The 23,660-nt window shown below is 42.8% G+C and overlaps 1 protein-coding gene across 3 annotated transcripts in view; it reads left to right on the plus strand.

Annotated features, from left to right (window-relative positions):
- Nucleotides 1-8,362: 8,362 nt before the first annotated feature.
- Nucleotides 8,363-23,660, plus strand: part of ASPG (asparaginase) — a 44,719-nt gene continuing 29,421 nt past the window's right edge. For all 3 annotated transcript variants that reach the window (XR_009114610.1, XM_058026962.1, XM_058026964.1), the window contains exons 1-6: nt 8,363-8,565; nt 13,425-13,554; nt 16,197-16,308; nt 18,998-19,123; nt 20,592-20,675; nt 21,658-21,784. Coding sequence is in view for 2 of the 3 variants with exons in the window: in XM_058026962.1 (XP_057882945.1) it covers nt 8,403-8,565; nt 13,425-13,554; nt 16,197-16,308; nt 18,998-19,123; nt 20,592-20,675; nt 21,658-21,784 (742 nt within the window). In the remaining variant the exon portion in view is untranslated. The remainder of the gene's footprint in view (nt 8,566-13,424; nt 13,555-16,196; nt 16,309-18,997; nt 19,124-20,591; nt 20,676-21,657; nt 21,785-23,660) is intronic.

Genomic DNA, 23,660 nt, shown 5'->3' on the forward strand with positions numbered 1-23,660 from the left:
CATATTAAAATGCAAATGTTTGTCTTAATTTTACTGCAGCCAGTTTTCAAGTTACTCTTTTTCAATTTATTTGAACTGAGACAGTTCTTAATTTTTTCCTCTGTTTTCTGCTATAACAATATAATGCCATGTGATTGTTTGACAACTATAAATCTAGTTACATTTAATTAAGCTCTTCTAGGACAGTTTCACACAGTTCCTGTTTTTGTCTCATGTATTGACCTACAGTCAACTTGAGTTGGCTCCCTTTTGATAAAAGCTTTCCCAGGTCAGGATCATTTCAATAACTAGTTTTAATATAATCTGAACTAGTTTTTGTCTGAAGTAAATGAAAAAGCTCCACAAATTTTGTTGGGGGGACATAATGATTAGGGCCACATTACCTGCTCCAAGATGCAGGTAAGTGTCTATAGTTTGTAATAAAATATTTTTATTATATAATTTTTTCTTTAGAGTCTCTCTAAACACAAGGTTTATCTGTGCAGTCCCATCATATGCATTACTGTTTGATGCATGTAATGTGATCTGATAGTAGAAGACTTGGCCAGAATAGCGAAGTGTTGGAGTTACTGGACATGGTCTTCAGTTCTCTTGTTCTTTATTTAGTGCTGGAGATTAAAAGGAGATATATTGTGTATTTTAGCTTTTTGTGGGTTAGTGGTTTATAGGATTGGTGTAAAAAGGAACCTTTGTGCTGGAGAGGCTCTTGGCACTAGGAGGCATTTACAGAAAAATGACCTTTGACTTGTTTGGTTTTCTCATAGATATTCAAGGAATCTTAGAGGTTGAGGTAAATTTGTCTAGAACTACACTACAAAGGTGGCTGCCATGTGGTTTCCTATCATTTAGTGTCAGGAAGAATTGATGTGAGGTAGGAGAGAACTTGAAATTAGGAATTCTGCTTTTGTTGCAGTTCACAGGAAGGCTTTTATTCTCTTGGATATAGCAAAGAAGCCACATTTGACAATGCACCCCTTCTGTTTCACAGAATTTGTGAGATACAAGACAGTTGAAAAATTACTTGCTAAACAAGTGAGGACATCTTAGAGCAGCAAAGCAACTTTCTGGCTCCCTGCTCACTCCCAGCTCTTAACAGCTTGGTGTGATGGCTGTCATATTGTTCTGATAATTGTTATTGTAACTTAAGCTCAGCCAGTACACTGAGTTATTTAGGTTGGTATTTTGACTGAGTTTGAACAGTGTGCAGGATTGATGAGCTAAGAAACTCATGAACCAGCATAATGAGCACCACACAGGGAAAAACAAAAAGTGTGATTAAGACAGCTATGAATAGAAGAAAAGGAACACTGCCTCCCAGTCTGTTCTTGGGTGTGATTTCCCCAGAACAGGGAGGAAGAACATCAGCAAGGTGAGATCACTGTGCCCAAGGGCACAGCAGCCAGGTTTTTGGAGTTGATGAGTGAGGAGTGAGCTAAGCAGGCTGCAGAAGCAAGGAAACAGGCCAGAGGCTACAGCATTCTTACTGTTTTGGGGGAGTGGTGTTGAATAAAAGATAATCCCAAAATCCTCCAGGTGAGGTCAGCAGAATTGGACCAGTGATGTAGACCTCAGTGGATGGAAACTCTCCTGTGGAGAGCAGTGTCTTCTCCAGACCACCTCAGTGCAGGTTTGCTGGTGCAGCTTGGCGATCAGACTGCTAGGAAAACTCTTAAGAAGGATATTTCTGACCTGCTGTTCAAAATCTATAACAAGTTTCACACATCCAGACCTTCCTCTTGTGCCAGAAGTGCTGCAGGTGGACTGTTTTGACCTCATCAGTCTGTCCTCCACCCTCATTCCCTGCTGATGAGTTGCTGTGTGGGTCACACCACAATGTCGTGTCCTCCCTGAGGCTGATCCCAGCACGTGCTTTATTAACTCAGACTCCTGGCACTTGTTGCTGTTTCCTACTTGTGTGTCAGGATGGGTTTCATAAGTTTTGTTCCATTTCCTAAAGCCTTAAACAGCATTCCAAGTTTATCTTGCCTGCAGTCTCTGTGTGGCCTGAGGCTCTTGCTGCACTTCAGTGCTCATGTACACTGCCTTCCTCCAGTGGTGTTTTCCCTCCTGATGCCAGATCTCTTCTCTTACTTTGCCTAAGGCCTTTCTCAGCCTGCCCTTGCCAGTGCCTGCAGCCTGGTGCCAGGCTGTGCTCCCGAGCACCAGCTGCAGCATCTGTTGCCAGCTCACAGCCCAGAGGTGAAGGAGAGGTAACTGAGGAAATTTCTCCTTGCTGAGTCATTTCACTGCTGCCCTTGGCTTGCCTGGTGTGGGGTGGCACGTTCTGTGTCATGGGTGGTTTCTCTAGAGCTACAATTCCAAGGCTGAGATGGGATCATTTTTTGGTCACATGGACGCAATGCCTTCCCAGTGCCTCCCCAGCCAGCACAGCCAGCTTTGAGATGTGATTTCCCTGTTCCAGAATGGTCATCAGGGATGCACAGAGCCCAACCCTCAGTTTTCTGGCAGAACTAAAAAATGGCAAGGATTAACAATCTGAAGCCTGAAGAAAAGCAGGGGTGGCCAGCCTCTCTTGTGAAGCAGTGCATCTTTTAATTCTGCTACCACTTAATGTCCTGTTAGGATTTGTCTCAGCGTTTGCACTGGTGTTTCAGCGACTGATTGTTTCTATGAGACTTCACACCTAGGTCAGAAATGGAATTCCTGTGGATTCACCACCTTTTAATACCTCCATGCCATTGCCATCTCAGTGGGCCCTTGGTTGGGCAGAAAAGTTTTGGTCCCTCCACCCCTCAAAGAAAGGGGAGTTAAACTTGTACAGCCCAGTGTAGAAATTTTAACAGCATCTGCCTATCATTCTTGTCTCCCTTTTCACTGTAATCCATGACTCAAGGGGCTGCAGGCTGAGAACTTATGGCACAGCATGAACTCTGACCTGGGTATTCTCTGTCAGCAGATCAAACCAGAAGAACTAAAAAATCCCCTAAAATCCAATGAAAACCTAAGTAGTTTTTTAGCTCATGGTGAACAATTGTGAATGCTGGATGTGCACCATGCCTCTCAAGAAACTCTGATTGTTACTATATTTTTATTAACCACTAATTAGTAAACTGATTTTTTGCAACTAGATGTCTGTCTTCTAGGTAGCTGAATTCAGTAAAAAAGATTAATCTTTCCTCTCAGGTATATTAAGTGACATGTGACTAGCAAAAAAAAATTATAAATTAGTGATTTAGTTGAGTATGTAAAGTAGAATGTTGCTTGGGTATTTTTTCAGTCCAAAGACCTAATATCTTGATTAGGTATTAACACTGCTCTCTCCTCACCACTGAGCCAGTTGCATAATGAGAGAAGGCTGCCAGGTTGATCAAATGTGATAAATCTGTGGTGGCTGCTTCTGACTGCCTGTTTGACCTTCATATTCTGGAAATAGCTTCCAGATCTATTTGCTCCACCACTTCCAGGGACTCAGGTGAGGCTGACCAGCCTCTAGTTTTCCATCTCCTCTTCTTCCCATTCTTGAAGTCAGAAGTGACATTGGCTTTCTTCCTCTCCTTGAGAACCTTCCTCTTCATTGCCACAGCCTTTCGAAGGTTATCAAGTGTCCTCAAACTCCATCAAGTCGTTCCCTCAGCTCTTGTGAGTGCCACCCATCAGGTTCCAGGGACTCGTCAGGGTCTGGTTTATTTAAATATTCCCTAACCTGATCCTTCTCCAGTGACAGGAAGTCTTCCTTGCCCTGCATTTTACAATGACCTCAAGTGCCTGGGGTTCCTAAAGGCAAATACAACCAGTGAAGGCTGAGACCAAGGTGGCATTGTCAGCTTTCCTGTGTCCTTTGTCACCAAGTGTCCTGCCTTGGCCACAGCTTTTCCCTAGTCACCCTTTGGCTGCTTACTTACCTTAGAAACCTTTCTTGTTGAACCTTCATATCCCTCTGTAAATTCAATTTCATGTGTGCCTTGCCTTTCATAACAACACACCTGCATATTCTGACAGTACCTCTAAATTCCTGTGGGACACCTGTCCCTTCTTCCACCTCTTGAACACTTCTTATGCTTAATTCCTACTTATTCATCCATGCAGGCCTCCTACCTTTGCTTGATCTCTTCCTTGTTGGCAGGGACAGTTCTTGAGATCAGAGAAGGTGATCCTCAAAAATGGGTCAAAAATATATGGAGGTTTCTTAAGAGGTTCATTATTTTTGATGGATGATCTAGCTAGGCAGTCACCTCAGCTGTTGTGAAACAACATAAATAAAGGCTCACCAGAGCTTCCAGAATGCCTGCAGGAAGACTCTGTGTGTTGGACTTGATTTTGAGACAGCCATGAGAGATCTCACAATTGGTCACTCACAACAGTGTTTTCCTTTCTCAAGATCAAACAAACTCCACAAATCCTGGGTTCAGAGAAGAGGGTCTCACCTCTGGTTAGCAGGCTGCAGCTTTGCTGTAGTTTCTCCAAGACAATTCTGTTCACTCAGGCCATTGTCTGTGTGACTCTTTCACAGCCCTTGGTCTCACCCAGTTCTCACTCTGGGCATGTCAGAGTTCTGCAGCAGGAGGTGGTCACTGTAAATGAGCCTGGGACACCTGAGCAGAGGTCAAGCAAGGCAGAACCCATTAGGACTGCACTCACTGTGGCCCATCAAGTCACCATTACTCAAATTCCATCTCTGGCCTTCCTTATCCTGGTGATTCAGTTCTCTTTTTGCACTGTAAACAAAAGCTCTTGTAAAATCTACGGGCAAGGTTTTGGAATAGATGCCAACAGCAACACAACACTGCTAGGAAAGGTCAAAGCAGGACCTCCTAAAACTCCACCCAGCTAAAGGAGGACAGTCCTGTTTTCTCTGGAAATGGATCATTCACACTGACATTTCCCCACTTGCCCTCCCTGCAGAGAGCACAGCTGCCACAGTGCAAGGGGACACAGGCTCAGCAGGACTCAGCTGGGTTCATTCAAAGCACCCTAATCCCTACACACCGTCTTTGGGGAAGGAACTGTGAAATTCCCAGCTGTGTTATATCCTTTTCCCTTTTGCTGTTCATCCTGACAATGTGATTCTCCTGGAAGAGCAGAGCAAGTGCTCTGCAGCACTGCCAAGAATCAGTTGAGGAACTGGGGGTGACATTCCCCTCATCTTGTGGCAATGTCTGTGCCCAGGGGGTTTCAGCTGGCACAGCTCACAGACACAGGGTCTAGGTCACTGACGCTTTGAAAAGAAGGAAAGACAGAGGCTGAAGCTCCAAAGGAGTTGGGCACTCCAAGCATCACCTCCCTTGGAAGAGTCTCCCTCTCCTGAGATCCCCAGCAATTTCATTTCTGTTGGCCAGCTCCTCTTCCAGCCTCATCCATGATGCTTTATGGGTGGCCCTTAATGATGAAGGCCCTAAGCAGAGCCTTGAAGCTCTGCTAGATGGTCAGTCCCTGCCCAATCCTGACCTTCCTTTCCCCTTCTTTAAAACACCAGCTCAGGAACAAAGTGATACTTTCTTGCAGCTTGCTTTGTTTTTCATCATCCTCCTGGTCTCCAACACTGCTCTGTATTCAAACATTATCTTCTGCCACCATCTACCCACAGCACAGCCAAAACCCATTCCAGCTCCCAGATGCCCTCCCAGGTAGATGATATTCCCTCCCATCTTGATGTATGTGCATGACTTATCTTGCTTAAAGCAGAATTATTCTACCTGCGGCAGGCAGGGGAAGAGGGAACAGGTTTTCTTCTGGCTTGCTCCTTTCCTTTCTTGCTGCTGTTTCACCTAGTCTAGAAATTGACACTGAATTCTCTAAGGGAGGCCTGAGCTCATTCAGCAGATGTGGAGAGTCCATTGCCTTCAAGAACACCAGTTAATACATCAGAAAGGTCATGCTGACAGGCTGCAGGGCTGCTATCCAGCTCTTGGAGACTCTACCAGGCTGCGAGGGCAGAAACTCTTTCCAACAAGTGCCATCAATGTTCCTTCTCATGTGTGGGGTGCTATGAGGTACAGAAGGTTAAATACCCCCTTCCTCTGTTAAATGCCACTTTGCTCCTCTGCTTCCAGAACTCCCTGCTTTAAATTGCTGCAAGCCCAGAACTCCTGTGCATTAAATCATCCAAGGCCATAATTTTTCTTTGCTCGCAAGGAAATCTCTTTTTGGATGTAGCTTTGCCAGTTATGTTTTCAGAGGTACTTTTTGTTCCTTCCAAGCTTATTTTGTGAGATGCACAGCCTGGGTCTGTTGTTGAGCTGTTAGAAATGCTGCAATCAGTTCTTCCCTGGAAATTAATTCTGAGCTTGAGTTCTCTGCCCTCATGCAATCTGCTGCCTGTTGCATCATTCCAGGGAAGTGCAGGTGTGTTGCAGCTCTCTGAGCATCTCCACTAGGTTTCTTTTTCTATTTTCAACATCTCTTACTCAGTTGTTATTCTCATGAATTCTCTTACTGGTTTTTCTGGAAGTGATGCCACTTGGTTTTTTGTCCTTCACCCTTCTGTTTGTGCAATGAGTAATTTCTGCACATCATTGTGTAATTTACTTGGGATCACTTCTCTAATCCATGGATGCCATTCAGAATTCTAACATACAAAGTGATTATCAGGTATATGCAGTTAATAGCATACAGTTTTTATTTTTTTGAATGAAAAAATATTTTTATTGAAAAAAATAAATCAACACTGTGCAATGTTAAAAAAACAAAAGGAAAATAACTTTTTTTTTTTTTTTTTGCCAGAAATGTTTTCAAAAGCTGATTATTCTGTGAAAGAAAGTGTTAAATTTCTGAACAACTCTAGTAATCCTACTCAAATGGAACTTCAGTTCTGTTCTTTCTGGAGGGAGTCCCGCAGAACCTAAAATGACCTTTCTGTAGAGTTTAAAACTTTTCATCACATTCTTTTCATGTGATCTTGATTACTTTTTTTACTCTGAGTAGCACAGGGAAAAGAGTACAGTGAATGAAGATGCTTTGAGATCTGTGCCAGAAATGTATGAAGGAAGTGGAATGTGCTTCTTTGATACGTAACAGGAATTAGATGTAATTTCTCATTTTTTTTAAAAAAGTGTTTCCCTGCAGCAGATCCACAATGTTTGTTTGTTTACTTAGAATATTTCGTTGTGGATGTGTCAATACACACAGTGTACTCCAGCAGCTGGAGTTACTACACTGTTTCTTTCTACACTGCTGGGTTTTGTTCAATAGCGTACTGTATAAATAAAAAAATGTAAGTAGCAGCTGTGCAAAAAGGGTTTGGAGGTCCTATGGACAAGTCATATATGAGGCAGCAAAGGGTCCTTGCAGCGATGAAAGCGAAGGCTGAGCTGCATGAGCAGGATAATTAGAGCCAGCAGACAACGGGGGAATGATTACTGCCCTCCACTCTGCACTTGTGGGACCACATCTGGAATTCTGTGCCCCGTTTTGGCCACTCAGACCAAGAGAGAGATTGACAACGTGAGGGGAGCACATAAAATTTATTCCTGTTTGAGTCACAGGAATTGGAAGTAGAAGAAATTGCTTGGACTATCCCACAATCCCTATTTTTACCTTCATTTCATTTAGGAGGTGCAGTGCAGGGTACAAAAAAAGTTCATATGACCAGGAGCCAAAACAACTGTACCATGTTCCTACAGGAAGTACGTTCTTCCTTTGACGTACTGGGTAACTCAGGCACTTCAGGGACACGTTTAGCTTCAAGGTACTTGAGCAGCAGCGACTTCTCAGCTCAGGCAGCTTCCCAGCAGCTACTGCCCCCAGGAACTGGCTCGTTGCGTTTTAACCAGTTGCTTTGCTGATTATGCTTTACAGTTATAACAACAGTAATAACAAATCTTGTAACAGTAATAACAAATCTTATGACAACAGGTTTATCAGATTTCCTCGAAAACAACTTCAGCCTCCTCACAGCCGATTTCCTATCCGATCCTCAAAGGAATCCATCTGGATGGAAGCTGAGGGTGCAGATTAGAACGCTGGAATGGAGGGGCAGGGGTGCTGCCGCTGCCTCGCTGCCTGGTGTGGGAGACTCTGGGTGGGCAGAGTCTGAGGCCAGGTAAGCAGGAGTTCCCACCTTCTTCCCCATGAAGGAAAAAGAGGAAATGAGGAAAAAGAGGACGAGGCAGGTGCTCTCGCCGAGCTGACCCTGAGCCCCGTGTCCCCTCTCTCCTCCCTGGGCCCAGAACGCGCGGCTGCTCTTGGCTTCTCCTTCAAGCATGAAGGGCTTTGCCGTCCGCCCGGGCCGGCGCTGCCCGCAGCGCAAAGTGCAGGGGGCGGTGCCGGGGCTGCCCCTCACGGCCGCGGCCCCTCACGGGCGCTCCCCGCGCTCGGGCGGGCCGGTACGGCGGCTCTGCCCGCCCCCGGGGCAGCGGGAAGGAGCGGCCCCGCCCCTGCCATCCCGCCCCTTAAAACTCCCCGTTGTCCGGGCGGCCGGGAGGTAGCGGATCCTGCGACGCGGGATGGAGGGGGCAGCGGGACAGCCGCGCTCCCTGCGCAGAGCCCTGGCCGGGCCCCGACCCCAGGAGCTCCGCGGCTGCTCCCCGGACCCCACCCCCAAGGCCGAGGCGCGGGTGCTGGTCATCAACACGGGCGGCACCATCGGCATGGTGCAGGACGTCAAGGGTGAGGGCCGGCGGCGGGGGTGTCGGGCTGGCCGTGGGGATGCGGCCGGGGCTGGCCGTGGGGAGCGGGGCTGGCCGTGGGGAGCGGGTCTGGCTGTGGGGAGCGGGGCTGGCTGTGGGGATGCGACCGCGGGGACCCGGCGCGGTTTGCGGTGCAGCATCGCTGCTGTGAGCGGCTCCCTGTAATCCCCGGCTCCCATCCGCTGGATCACCCGGTCGCTCAGCTGATGGGCATCCTTGTGAGCGTCACAGCGAGCGGCAGCGGCTTTTGGCAGAGGACAACGTGTTTCCTGCAGCGTGAGTCCTTTCTGCCCTACCTTGCGCACTGAAAATGAAACCGATTTCGTCGTGCTAGTCATGCAGGCTGTTTTTAGCCCTAAATGAGCCACTGTCACCGGCCGCCCAGAGAGCGTGTGCCTGGCATTCCTGCTGGGAAGAGCGTGGGCCGCTGGAGCTGGCGGCCGTGACGAGGATTTTCCAGTGGTGACCTGGCAGGCGCAGCGGATGCGAGTGTGGCAGCTGCCAGGTGTCAGGATGGGCGAGATCGGATGCAGTGCCAGTCCTGGGACAGGTTTCTGCTGCTCTCCCACCAGCTCTTGGATTCTTTCATGAAATCACTGAAGAATTCTGCCTTGGCTTACCTCACTGAGGGAGGAGGAGACTTGATAGATGTGCCAAATTTGATATGCCTAACTAGATATGCCAAACTCTCTCCCTGCAGCTGGAAAATGTTTACATCCAAAACTGAACACTGAGATGTGTCAGTATAACACCTGCATTTTATCTGAAGGCTTCTTAGGTACCTACAGGTATATGCTGTGTGTTTTTAGGTGCCCCTAAATGTCATCAGGTAGGTGCCCAAACTCAGCTGACACCTGCACAGGCCCCCAGTCCAGCAGCTGGTTGGGGTGGCACCTGAGCATCCCTCGATCATCACTCTGTAGGCACAGATCCCAAGGGATAAGAGAAACATCAACCCATTAGTGTGTCTGGGGAAAAGATGGATTTCAGTCAGGTCTGACTTGCTGTAGGGCTATGTGCTTGCCAGCGTTGGATTAAAGGGAAACAAGGTAACACAAGGAGTGGGAGTGAGAGGGAAACAGTCCAATTTTGGTGAATACTTGTTTAATTTCTTTCCTCCTTTACTTGGAAGGCAGTGGAGCATCCCAGGGTTTCTACAGCTTGTGTCTGCCTAGATTCAAAAGCACAGGTACTTGTGATCCCTACTACAGAGTTTTGTGCCCCTGGCTGAAATACTGTCTCTGCTTCTTGTTGTAGGATTAAAACACTTGGGGCTTCACCTTGGAGCTTCCTAGACTTGATTTTTTTCAAATAAATGTCTTTTTTTCTCAGGAGAGGGCAATAGGCTGATCCTTATTATTGTAGTAAAGATGCTATAAGGTGTTCTTTGTTTTTTATGGCTGTCATCTTTGTTTTTAATCTGTCAAAGTTGTAAAAAAAAAGTCCATATTTCAAAGCCATGTGCTGATGCTTTCTCAGTTTGCATTGTTTATACTGAAACCATTTCCTACTTTTATTGCCTCAGCTTTCTAAATTCCTCTTTTAAGTGAATAAATTATAATCATGTGTCTCGTTCTTTTATGAATGAACTTCATAACCTCTTCTCATCTTGTTTTTTCTCCTTTTGCTTAACAAGTGTCAATCATTACAGCATGTGCAAACAATCCAACAGTTGTGATCCAATGATGCTGACTTGCTGCATCCTGTGGGGGGGTTCTGACCTGCTTTTCATACCCACATCTAGCTGCAGAGCAGCCAGAGTACCTCTTTCAGAATATTTGGCAGTCTTCAGTGTTCAGAGAGAAGCTGCTGACAGGGCATGGGAAAGGCAGCATGCTTCAAGGGAAGACACAATAGATGCTCATTTCTTTTATTTATCAGTGGATGGAAAGTGCCTGTTTACAACCCTTCCTAGAACTACAAGTGTTTTACTTTAAGCATAGTGAAGTAGTTCAACTCCAGCACATCTTGGAAATTCCTGTTGGAATTTCTGCACACCTACATTACCTGTCCAGGAGTCATTTTCAGAGGAGGAATAGTCTGTTTCAGTTTATGTGACTTGGATGACAACCAGACTCAGGTGCAGACTCTCTCAGTATTCATGTTTTTTGCTCTCAAGCCACTTCAGTGCATTTTTAAAGCTTCTTACTCCTACTTACTTCCTCCTACATTAGTTTCTTTTGGCTTATCACTAGCTCATTTCAGGAAGAGAACCTTACTGCACTCCAGAGTGAGGTTACTGTGATAGTGATCTTTCCATCAAGTTTGTGCTGGTGCCTTCAGGAAGATCTTTTCCTTGGGCATGTGGCCTAGGTCTCTTTCCTAGCTTTTACCTGTAATGAGGAAAAAAAAACCCAAAAAATCCAAGTAGAACTAAGATAAACACCCTTAGAAAGATTACCTATCTTGGAATAGTCTACTTAGGTAGCTTAGTTATTGATGTGTCTTTTTTAGACATTCTAAATTGCCAAAGGACTGGCTGCTGTAGTCCAAACCTTTTCCTTTTTGAAATCTTTGTACCTCACTTGTGAAAGCTCCAAGTAACATAACTGCTGCAATTAATATTTTTAATATTTTTGCTTCCTGTTCTCTGCAGCAGCACTGGTTGCAGGATGTCTTGTTTGGCAGGTAGCTCTAACTGTGCTATCTACAGCAGCAGAGTGAAAAGCAGAGTCCTGGACTGTAGGTGAGACAAAACCCTGATTGTGCTCCTTGGCCACAGGTACCTGTTTGCCCTTCTGCCTTTGTCCACCTGCTCTGTGATGCCAGGGCTGGCCAGCTGGCAAGGGACAGGACAGAAGGTGGTGAGAGCTATTTGGACAAGTCACACAGCCTGCCTCTTCTCTGCAGGGGTGAAGTTGCTTCAAATACTTTGTCAACAAGCTTGGCTCACAAAAGCTGTTTTCCATGTGTAGTAAAGTAGAAGTGTTCTTAAAACCATTGCACTTGAGTTCCCCCCTGTTTGCTTCTTGAAGCTGTAATAAAGCAGAAATCACTGCTAGATGTGGATGCATGTGAGGGGCTGTCTGGGTTGTAAGTGGGTCATCTTGGGTACATCTGCAGAATGCCTTAAGTTTTTTTTTTTTTTACATTCAGTGCAAGCAACTACAGAAAAATCCTGACAGATTTGTGATTAAGAGATGAGGAATTGCTGTTTATAGGGAAGGGATTAAAGAACATTAGCTTACATCAGCTCTCCAGTTCCTGTGACAAATACAAAAAATAAACAGTCTAATCCACTGTCAATATCCTGAGCAAGATGAACACTGGACAAAGAGAAGAATAATCAGAAAACACCCAGGAAACACTTGAAACTGGGCTGCATTTCTGAGCCAAAATGACTCAATGCCCAGGCACAGCAGAAGTGGCCATTTGTGACTAAGCTAGGAACATCCTCAATAGGAAAAGCAGGGATTATAGCTGAATGAATGAAACATCCAAGGCTTGACAGTGTTTTAAGTATAATTTGTAAAGCAAAGTATTCTGGCAGTAATCCAAAGAAATCCACTCAAATGCTGTTGCTGTCCTGTGAGGAAGTTGGCTATGAAGAGGCCCCCTTCTTAATTTAAGGCAAGCCAGGAGGGAGATCAGGGAGTTCTTAAGGATTTTTCCATCAGCTTGGAAAGTAAATGGAAAAAGCTAGAAATACTATTGAAAATATTCTCTGGGTTTGGGTATTTGAAATAAACCATGCTGTTTGAGGGTGAACCAAAAATAATTAGAGGTGCTAACTTGGATGAGAATCATGTTTAAATGATCAGAACTAGGTAATAGGAGAGAATTCCCTGGCCTCAGATTAGAAATAACTAGAACTAACAGAAGTAGAATAATGAGGTTTAATGGTTTGCTTGCCATATAAACAGGTGATGTAAAACACTGAGATTAAACTGAACTTGACAGCAAAATCTTGAAGTCCAGAAGGAAGTACCTCTGTTGGATGTTCCTTGTAAGGAAACCGTCTCAAGAAGTCAGACTGCAGAAAACCAGAGTGGCTTCTGATTCTGGATGCCAGGACTGTCACTGTCATTCCTGAAACAGGGTATTGGGAGAGGAGTTGCAGGTTGGGTTCACAGGTGAGCTCAGTTCTGTGATGCTGAGGACTCTAACATCACAACATTAGTGCCTTACTGGCTAACAGAGAACAACTTGCAGATTCCCTTTGAAATACCTGCTTGCAACCAGGACATCTGCAGGTCCACCAAACACTAAGCAGTTCTGAGGCTACTTTAAACAGCAGCTGTTTTAGGGTCCCTGCCACAGATAGACCCCATCATAGGCAGGGAGAGGGAGAGCAGAGTTTGAGATGCATCCGTGCTTTCAGTGTTTTCTGTTCAGAGGTTTAGGCACCTTTTTACCTTTTGCCAGTTCAGATGTTCAGTCCTGAACCTGCTAGTGGGAAGTACCTAGTGTATATCACAACTGGGTGCTTTTTAAGGCTTTTACTACTATTACTAAGTAGTAATAGCTATGGCAGATGTGAAAGAGAATGGTAGCTTTCTGCTACAGTTGCAAATTGGCTTCCTGTCCCTGCTTCTGAGAGGTATTTGCAGACAAGCAACAATGAAAAATAGGCAAAAGCACAAATGTTTGATGTGGAGGAGATTTGAAACATTATTTCTTTTAAATAAAGGATTTATCCATTTCAAGTCAAGAGAAGAATAGCTGCATGAATATTTATTAGTTATGTTCATTTTTCACAATTTTAAACTGGCAGTAGACTGTTTAATTTGGAAAGACGGGCAAACTGCTGTGTCACTTGTCTTCTTCCCTCCTCAGTGTGCCCCTCCCTTCCTTCCATCCCCGCTCCTTTATTCACTTCCTTCATTCCCTGTTTTGAAGGGCTTGCTCCTGAGGCCAATAAATTAGTCAGCAGTTTGAAAACGATGCCGATGCTGCACGACGAGGCGTACGCGCGGGAAACGAAGCTGAGCAGCGGCCACGGGCTCCCCGAGAACACCCTGGTGCTCCCGTAAGTACTGAGGGGGCAGCAAGAGTCTGCTTCTCTTGCAGGTAATTACATCTCTAGGCATTTGGCATGAAGGATCTGTAATGAGATTAGCAAAAATGCTTGTATTAGTTTAAAAGAAAAAAGTCCACCATGTTTGATGTGATGGAAAATATGTGTTTGGATATATGTGCAATGAAGTTCCTTAGAACTGCTTGAGAAATAAATTAGGGAACTAGTAACCATTCTGGGCAGTCTAATCCTGGAAAATATGTTTTTGGGTATATTTGCAGTGAAGTTCTTTAGAACTGCTTGAGAAGTAACTTACATTAGGCAACAAGTAACCATTCTGGGCAGTCTATCAGTCTGTTCCTGGATTTTTTTTAATATTAATTTGCTGCTGTGCAAACACGCAAGTATTCTACATAAACTATGAAAACTATATACAGCTCCATGTGAATCATCTTCAGCATATGTCTGAAAAAGTAGCATGTAATTAATGCATCTGTGAATAGGCCTCATGCTTTAGTTCTGCAAGCCTTCTGTTTTTAAAAGCCCTAAAAGCTGATTGTTTTTCCCAAATTTATGCAACATTATGATAATAAGCAATAGGCTTATAATTAATCTGTACTGCTTCTTAACTGTTGGGCAGTGGTTAATAAGCTGATAGGTTTTATTTAGAGGGCAGTGTGATAATATGAAATATTCCCTAACTGTGATGAATTACTGTACCCCTGTAAACATGCTAACTTTGCACAAACAATGATTTTACACAGCTGTTCAAAAATAAATGGGGCCATAGCTCGTTTTCTATATGAGTAAAAATGGATACTCATTAATCTTTATGAAGAAAACCAGGATATTCATAGAAAATTAGAGGTTTATGATTTTTTTTCTACTTTATATTGAGGTCTCTATAAAACTTTTAAAAGTAGCCTCTTAAAAGGTTACTCTTAAAAGGCAGATAGCAGGAAAAGGAGTAAAGGAAAAAACTAATGGACACCTGGGTGCAGTAGTATTTATATGAATATACAGTTTGTGTTAAATATGATGCTTACCCTAAGAAAAATTGAGCTCTATTATGGAATGGTGCTTGAATAACTTTGAAATACTTAAGGGATTAGAAACATAACAAAACTAGACTAATATACCTGTATGAGTCCTGAATATACTTCTCTTGGCACATCTTTCCCTGAAAACCAGAAAAGCTTAAAACAATCATTCACATAAAAAACCTGAGGTTTAAAAACTAAACTTGTCTTGTTTTTCTGGCACTGCTGAGTGTTGTTTCTGGAGGTTAGTTGTGGCAGTTTGCCATCTTGTCTTTTGTGCTAGCCAAGTGATATTTTAACTAGGTGGTTGGGAAATATTGTGACTTCCTGAGGGGAGAAAATTTTGTGAACTTTGTATATCGGCGTGTAACGTCAATGGAAGAGGAATGACATGATCTCCTTTTAGAGAGAGGCATCAGAAGCTGAAGCCAGGGCTGGTGTCTGGTATCAGGATGTCATGTTTTATTCAAACAGCACATTCTCAGGAGAGCTTTCTTGTCACAGATTTTCAGCTGACTTCCACAGCTACTCTTAGCATGTGTAAATGTGATATCCAGCAAGGCAGTTTTTCATGTGAAGTCTGACTTCATAGGTACAGGATGTCAGTTTAAACACATTTTTTAAATGCTCTCTCTGCTGTATGCAGCAGGCTTAGAGGCTTCATAGGGGGAATGAGTCTACAGATTTTATTAGAAGTCTCAGGTGACTTGAAAAAGGGAAATACTACACCCAACTTCAAAAAGGATAGAAAAGAAGATCATGGGACCCACTGATCTGTCAGCCTCCCCTCTGGGAGGGGAAGGGAAAGTCACAAAACAGATCTTTCTAGAAGCTCTGCTAAGGAACATGGAGGACAGGAAGGTGATTTCAGCTAGCACAGCTTACTGGGACTTCCTGTGAAGCTTTTGATGTTGTCCCCAACAACATCCTTCTCTAAATGGTAGAGAGATGAGTTTGATGGGTGGGTTGTTCAGTGGATGAGGAATTGATTGGATGGTTACAGGCAGAAGGGGGTGCTCAGTGGCTCAGAGTCATGATGGACATCAGAGACAAGTGGTATTTCTCAGGGGTCTGTACTGGCACCAGTGTTATTTAATATCTCCATTAATGACAGGGGCTGTTGACACACCTGAGGACTGGGATTCCATCCAGAGGGACCTGGGCAAGCTCAAGAACTGGGCCCATGTGAATCCCATGAGGTTTAACCAGACCAAGTGCTGGTGCTGCACCTGGGTCAGGGCAGCCCTGGTGTCCATCCAGGCTGGGATGAACAGGTGGAGAGCAGCCCTGCCCAGAGGGACTCAGGGGTGCTGGTGGATGAGGGGCTGGACATGCCCAGCAATGTGCACTCACAGCCCAGAAACCACCCATGTCTGCCTCCCAAGTTGTATTTATTATTACATTAAATTTAAGTATTTATGCTTTAAACTACATCAAGCCATGAGCTTCTAAACTTGGAATTTAATTTCCAGATTTAGGACGTTTTTCACCTAGATTTAGGGGAGGAAAAGTGTAAAAACTACTGATTTAAAGAAAAAATCAGAAGTGATGAGTTGATATTAGTGCTAAGTTTTTTTTTTTTTCTGATTCTCTTTCTTCTTTCTTTCTTCATAGTCTCTCCAAGCAAAACAAGAGAATTTTTTACACAATCCTTGAGCTCTCACCACTGCTTGATTCTTCCAACATGACACCAGATGACTGGGCCAAAATTGCAAAGAAACTTGAGGTACAGTGATGTGGGATAAGAATTAATTTTTCACTTAGACAAAACCAGCAGTATATCTAGTATACTTAGGAAGATAAAACAATTCAGTAGCACTATACATATGTATTTGTTTCTTCAAGTGTAAAGTACCTTAATTAGTGACTTGCAAAGTAAGAAGTACTGTGCTTGCAAAGTTTGCAGAATTTTTATTTCATTTGAAAATGTTGTAAATTCATTAAAGTTACATAATTCTTCCCAGGATGAGCCATGCCATAATTCCATACAATAAAATAAATTTGCAGCTGTGATTGAGTAAGGTGTGGAATATGTAGGTTGATGTGTCCTAAAACATTGACTGAAATTCACTGTCCAAAAATGTTGAATAAAATCCTTAGGTGTGGGTAACTTAGCTGAAGGTTGCTTAGTTAGTTACACATCATTTGAGTGTTCAAATAGCTTAATAGTTGGCTATTGACATAGAAAATAATTTGATGTCTTTATGGATTTCTTACTCTGGGCACACATGGACTGGACTAGCTTTAGCTTTACAACCAGTAGAAAAAATTGCTGCCATGGTTGGGTTTCCCACAGAGGAAATGTGTAAAGCCCTAGATATTTCTGCATAAATAGATAAACTCATTACATCCTTCTCTAGAATTAAAAAAAAAAAAAATAAAAAAAAAAAATCAGCATTTCTGTGTTCCTGCCCCTTGTCTGAACTTAGCTGTGTGCTTTTAAAAAAAGCAAAACTGCAAAACACTTCAAATGCTTCCCACCAGGAATTCATACATAGCTGACAGAAATAAATAACTGTGGGGCTAGGAAGATACTGCTCTCCCACTCTGTGATAATGAGCTTTATAGTGTAAATTCCCTTCTTCCACTGTGCTGTAGCAATGCATTGAACAGTTCAATAATGCAGGAAATGCTGCTGAAGGTTCAGCATCCTGGAACCACCAAACGTGGGAGGTTGCTTGTCCTATCAAATGCATCTTGCCCAGGAAAACAAGAGTTGGAGCTGGTGTGTACATGGAAAGTCTCTAGGGATGCAGGGATGCAGCTGGGAAAAGCCCAGGGCCAAGAGAAGGCAGCAATTCCATGCTGATCAGGAGAGAATTTACCTTTTTCCCTTACTGGCATATTAGTTTTTATTACAAAAAATAGTGGTTTGTTTTCCTTGTACACAGGTTCTTTGTATGCCCAGTTTGTGTAATCTAAATGAAAATTGCTGAGAAGGCAAAAACAAGGAACCCTTTTCAGCTCTCCAGGTTGTGTACAGACACTGCCACTTTGTGTTCATCTTGGACACTTGCCTGCCACAGCTCTAACATGATGATGATTTTCCAGACTAAAACATTCCAAGATGTTTCTGTGGGATATCTCCTTAATTGACAACCTGATCTTTTCCATTATGAACCTTAAACCAAACTATGTTCTTTTACATCTAATAAGGTTCATAAGACTGAAACTACTTGATTTAGAGAGAACAGGTGGCTATTTCTTGGCCATTCTTGAAGCCTCCTTACCTTGTTGCTGCCTTGGTGAATGGCTCAGCATGGATTTTGCATCACATTGTAGTTTGGCCTGCAGAAAGACCTTGCAACACTGGCAGTTGTTTTGGCTCAGTTGTTAGAGATAAACAGAAACCCCCTGAAACTTCCACTAGGTAGCAACAGGTAGACAGACATGAGTATCAGTGAAGAAATAGCAAAAGGACAAGTAGGAACCCACAAATTAGTTTGAGATGACCTTATTATCAGGAGGTGCCAAGTGTGTGTGCCTAGTGTAACATGAGGAGTGCAATAAAAAAGAAATCTTGTTTAAACTTCTTTTTTCCTCCCCATGCACATCATATATCTGCTTAGAGTTCTGTGCAATCCCTTCCATGTTACCAAGTTACATCAGAGACATCAGTGTCTTTCCCTGCAGTGTTTGCTATGTCCACCATTCTTAAAGTAACTGAACCAATTCCTTTTACTTCTAAAGCCAGCAGATAACTATTGTCAGAAGATGAGCAGTGTAATTCATGGCTTTGCATTAAAAAAAACCCCACCTCTTGTGTGGAATTGTACGTAGATTAAAGTTTTTATAAAATTGATTTTGATGGTGCATGTGCCTGATAGCGTAAGGGCATTCTCAAAAACCAGCATGTGAATGTCCATTAATGAACAAGAAGCCTCTCCCCCAGGTTCTGCTGTGGAAAGGATGGTTTTCCATCAGAAGAGGGCACTCTGACACTGGTAGTTTGCCTGTCTGCCATGGATTAAACGGATTGGTTTGTCCCCTACATGATGATAGCCTGGTTTGCCTAATCTGTTCCTGTAAATGGTGTAATCCCTAAAGTAAAAGCGGCAACAAGACATCAGACTATACGCCTCATTTGCATATGTTAACATTCCTGTTTAAAGCCATTGCTAAGCTTTTCTTAATTAGGAGTCTTCTGGTTTAAAAAGGCTGCATTAATATGTATACACAGAAGAATCTCTTTGACTGCTCCATAATCAGAATTACTGGCTGTAGTGCTCAGTGTCCGATTAACCCTTAATTGTATTTAAACTGGAAACAAGGTAAGTTTAGGAGGAGTTGTGTGTGCAGTACCCTATAAGGCATTGTGCTGTTGCCTGAATCAATGAAAGTCATGCCCTGTGTACCTCAGCTGCTGGTGCCAGGGCATTTCTTTAAGAGTGTGAAAATTGTCTCTCCACCTGCAGGAGCACTATGAGAAGTACGATGGCTTTGTGATCCTGCACGGTACTGATACCATGGCGTACACAGCTTCAGCCCTGTCCTTCATGTGTGAGAACCTGGGCAAAACTATTGTTCTGACAGGATCTCAGGTAATGGAATTAATTTGAACTTGAAGCAGGAATCCTCATTTTTGGTTTTTATATGCAGAACTTGGCTGTATCCTGATTATCACTGTACAGCTTAGCAGTTCAGGCCAGGCCCCTGGCCAGGGAGGATGGTCACAATGCTGACAGAAATGAGTGAGAAATGATTGTTCACCAGCTGAGGATCTGCCCCATAATTTTATCAGTAATGACTTCACAACTCTGTACCAAATCAGACCAGGAGTTCATTATGGCTGGGGCCAGATGCTTCAGAGAAAAACATAAGAGCCTGTCATTGGCCATTGTGTATTAATCGGTTTATGTGAGAAGAATTTTTCCAGCCTCAGGTGGCCACTGATTGTCGGCTGTCTTCTTTTCTTTAAAAGCCCTGAAGCTTAGTATTTTTCACTTCATCAGTTGTTATCTCAACATACACTACTCATTGTTGCATTCTTTATAATTTAAAAAAATAAACTTAAATCATTAGATGCATTTTTGATCATTTCTGTTCCACAAGGCATCTAATATGGTCTGTTTCCTTTTCTCTACAGGCAACATTTATTAATTTTCATTCTCTTAGCTGGAGATCAGCCCTTTGCATATTGTCTGAGGGGGAGGGGTTGTCTTACTAGAATAGCTTGCTTGAGTGTAAAATACTGCTCTAATCACAAAGGAAAGATGAAACATCACATTGTAAAATTCCCCTCCCCAATCTCATAACTTCCCTTTCACATGTGGTCTATTTGAAGTCAAAATACAAAAGTCTAGGAAGGAGTAGGCTCCCACTTGCTGTCTTGACGTGGAGCAGCCTAGTCTGATACATCAGTCAAGGTTTTGCTTTCTTTTTGGTTTTATTGCTTGGAGATCTATCTGACATATGATCCAGCAAGGGAGCATGTGATTTTCTTTTTTAATAATTGCTGAAAGAAGCGTTCTCTTTTAATAAAGAGGCAGTCTGAAAAGGCATGGAAATCATCACTCAGCAGACTAAATTTCTGTTTTTAATCTTGCCCTTTTCTGTCAGTAATAACCTGCTGGCTCAGTTTTGCTATGCTATGAGGAAAGATGGTGCAAGAGAGCTGTTGTGAAGCCCATAGTGACAGTTCTGTATGTTCTGGGGGTGTTGCTTTTTCTCTCTATCATCACTTCTCCTATGCTCAGTCACTTTTAACTATGCCTACTTGCTAGTTTTTATATTTTTTTTTGAACCAGTGTTAATATTCTTAATCACATTAGAAAAATCTCTGTATTACTTTTTAAGCACTTAAATTACAAAATTCTGTTAAGCAGAGAGAGAAGTCTCGCCATCTGCTGCAGTCTAAAATAGTTTGAGCGAAGAAGGAAAACTTTTTTTGTCATAAATCATTGTTACATAAATTATTCATGTATTTGTATTGCATAAGTTGGACTCATTTTTTCTGCTGTGTAGACTTTACATAAGGGCCAGGGTGTAATTCCAGTCTGTGCTCTTCAGGTGCCCATTTATGAGCTGCAGAATGACGGCCGAGACAACCTTCTGGGGGCGCTGCTGATGGCTGGGCAGTTCGTGATTCCTGAGGTCTGTTTGCTGGCAAGACCATCTCAGAAGCTGCATTTCTCCCTCTAGGGCACAAACACTCACTAAATATCTGGTAGGCAGTAAGGAATTGTACTTAATCAGGAAGATGAATGGATTTCAACTGAGGTAACAGTGCTTGCATGGCAAAGCACGTGCTGTTCTCACATGGGTCATATTCCGTTTGCCCACACACAATCCAGAAAGACTCTCAAGTCTGAAATATACCTGTAAGTATGTTTTTTAACTGAATGTTACTTTGAACTTCTCCAGTCACTATAGAACTGGTAGGAGTGTCTTCTAGCTCTGTTCCTGAAGATGGAAGTGTTGAGAGTGATACACCTGGAGGTACCTCCATAGTCTCAGTACCATGCTGTGTGTGCTGTGCAGCTCAAAACTCAGAGAGAAAATGGGGCAGGTTACACCTTATTTTACATCTGCCATGCTTCCAAAGCCAGTTCTTGAAGACAACAGCAACAGCTGACTGGCCAAGATCTTCATAACTGATAACAGCTTTGAGGTATCTCTTTTCCTTCAAATTGACAAACTTTAATAGACTTGAGAAGGAACATAATGTGTCGTAGCTTTTGGAAGTTATCCTCATTTTCACCAGGCCTTTTGTTATGTTTTGGACACTGAATTTATACATAACTGATGAATTTATTAAAAAGCTCACACTATTTCTTTCCTCCATCTCTGAAGTGAACTCAGGCAAATTTGCTGTCTCCTAGAGTAAGCCTCATGAGAGCATTATGAAACTAGTTAGCTCTTAACTTGAACCTAATTTTATTCTTAAATTCTTAAACCAATGTGTGACAGAAGTGCCAACACTTTTTGAAAGGGTTAGACTTGTAAACATCTACTAGCCTCTGAGTTGCTTTAAAGATTTAGAAAACACTTTATAAAGGACGGACTACAGTATTTATCTACTGCATCTTTTAATTACTGGCTTATTCATAGACCTGTTTCTTTACTTGTCTTGCAGGTGTGCCTGTATTTTTATAATAAACTGTACAGGGGAAATAGGGTGACTAAGGTGGATGCTGGGAGTTTCAATGCCTTTTCCTCACCTAACCTGCCTCCACTTGCAAATGCTGAGGTTGATATTACAAGTAAGCAACATCATCTCTTAAGCCGTGTAATTTATGCTGCATGCAATAGAACTGTAGCTGAAAAGAACCTGTGCTTGTGTAGTTGAAACGTCGTTTTTAAAGTCAAATATCTTTGAAAGTCCTCTAGCTTGACTTCACTTCATCTGCTCTGAACCTCTTTAAATATTAGTAAGGCTGAGACTTTGTGACTCAACTGCATTTATCTGTTGAATATAGATGTGAGCTAGGCTGACTTTGAGTAAAGATCCAGATTAACCAGAGGGAAGTTTGCCCCTGTGTCAGAAAAAAGCTTGCTCCAAAGATAAAATGAGGGAGTTTGGACTGAAAGAACAAAGAGTTTCATCTCATTAATGACCATGCTGTGCTCTGAAATTGGGGAAAAAAGTCATTGCAGAGTACTTCCAGCTTCTACAGATTCTCTGTTGCATGTCATTGTGTAAGATGTTTTACTGGATATTTAGGACCTGCCTGAACTGCAAACACACTGGTAACAGCAGACCTAAAAAGGGTTTTTCCCCCCAAACTTACTCAGGCTCCCTGTAATTTTGATGTGTCTGTTTCCTAAGAAGGGGGAAAACTACCTGAAGGTTTCAGTACCATTTGCAAAGTTTTTAAATGTTCATGGATAAATGACACCCTTTCTTTGGAGAAGAGAGACAAATTTGGGCAAATGAGGAGCTTCCAGCAAACATACTAAAGTACAGTTTTTAAAAACATGTGAGCTTCTTTTCTATAGAATAGGTATTAAAAAGGAGTAGACTTGGTGACAGTCTCCATTATTAGAAAAAAAATGGGAACAGTTCCTGAATTCTTCAGCCAAGTACCATTAGTGGCAGTAGGAGACCTAGCCTTGTCCATGCAATGTGCTATTCTGAACGGATTATACTTCTAGAGAAAGGCACTCTGCAATCTGGAAAAATTAACTTCTCCTTTCCACCTAATGACTGGGAGTCACTTAACAAAATTTCAGGATCAAAGTGCAAAGTTTGCCACAGCCAGACACAAACTGAGGAAGCCTGTGAAATACTGTAATTGCCTGTAAGACATCTCTCAGGCAGAGAGTGTGCCACTGTTGTGCTGTGTCAAATAGGATGTCTCTGAAATCAGCAGAAGTGCTGTCAGTTGATTGTTGCAGTAAATTGGGGAGAATCTTCTTTCTTGCGTTTTTATGAACTGCATCAAACAGGGTATAAATAAATTCCCTTTACTGACTGATCAATAATGAAATCAAGCTGCAAATTGCAGGCTATTCCTCTCTTGGATTTGAATGAATTGTTTTGTGATTCCTTGTCTAGAGTAGAAAAATGAGAACGTTATTAAGCACTTCCCTTGGCCCATATTGGGACCCATTATCTTTTCAGTAAATGCCTCATTGGGATCAGTGGGGATTTCTGATTTAAAAACTGAAGGTGTGATAGGCTCTATTTTTATTTGCCTCAGTTGATTACCCAGTTAGAGTAGCATCATTTATCCAAGATGACGGTGTCACTATTGAAGGATTGTTTCATTTTGAAAGCACATAGCTTATAGTAAGGGCAATGTACTGGTGCTGCTTTATTTTGTCCAAAGTATTTGTTTGAAACATCTCTGTCTCCCTTGAGTTTGCTTATACAGTCCTTGCATGAAGCTTTCATGGAGATAAGGAAGCACTTGGGCTTTTAAAAACAAGCCAAACAAATCCAGCATCTTTTAACTTTTTTTTTTTCTCCAAATGACTTTATATAATATATCTTAATCCTCCTGTAGACAGGGCTGACTCTGGCTGATTCAGCCTTATAGAGAGCAGCCTGAGGATGCCAGGAGGAGTAGGCCATGTGCAGAAAGTCTTCCTCAGGCTCCCTGGTTCTAACAAAGCTAGGAATGAAAATTCCAGGGA

This window comes from Melospiza georgiana, chromosome 6 (genome assembly GCF_028018845.1).
Source record: "Melospiza georgiana isolate bMelGeo1 chromosome 6, bMelGeo1.pri, whole genome shotgun sequence".
Classification (NCBI taxonomy): domain Eukaryota; kingdom Metazoa; phylum Chordata; class Aves; order Passeriformes; family Passerellidae; genus Melospiza; species Melospiza georgiana.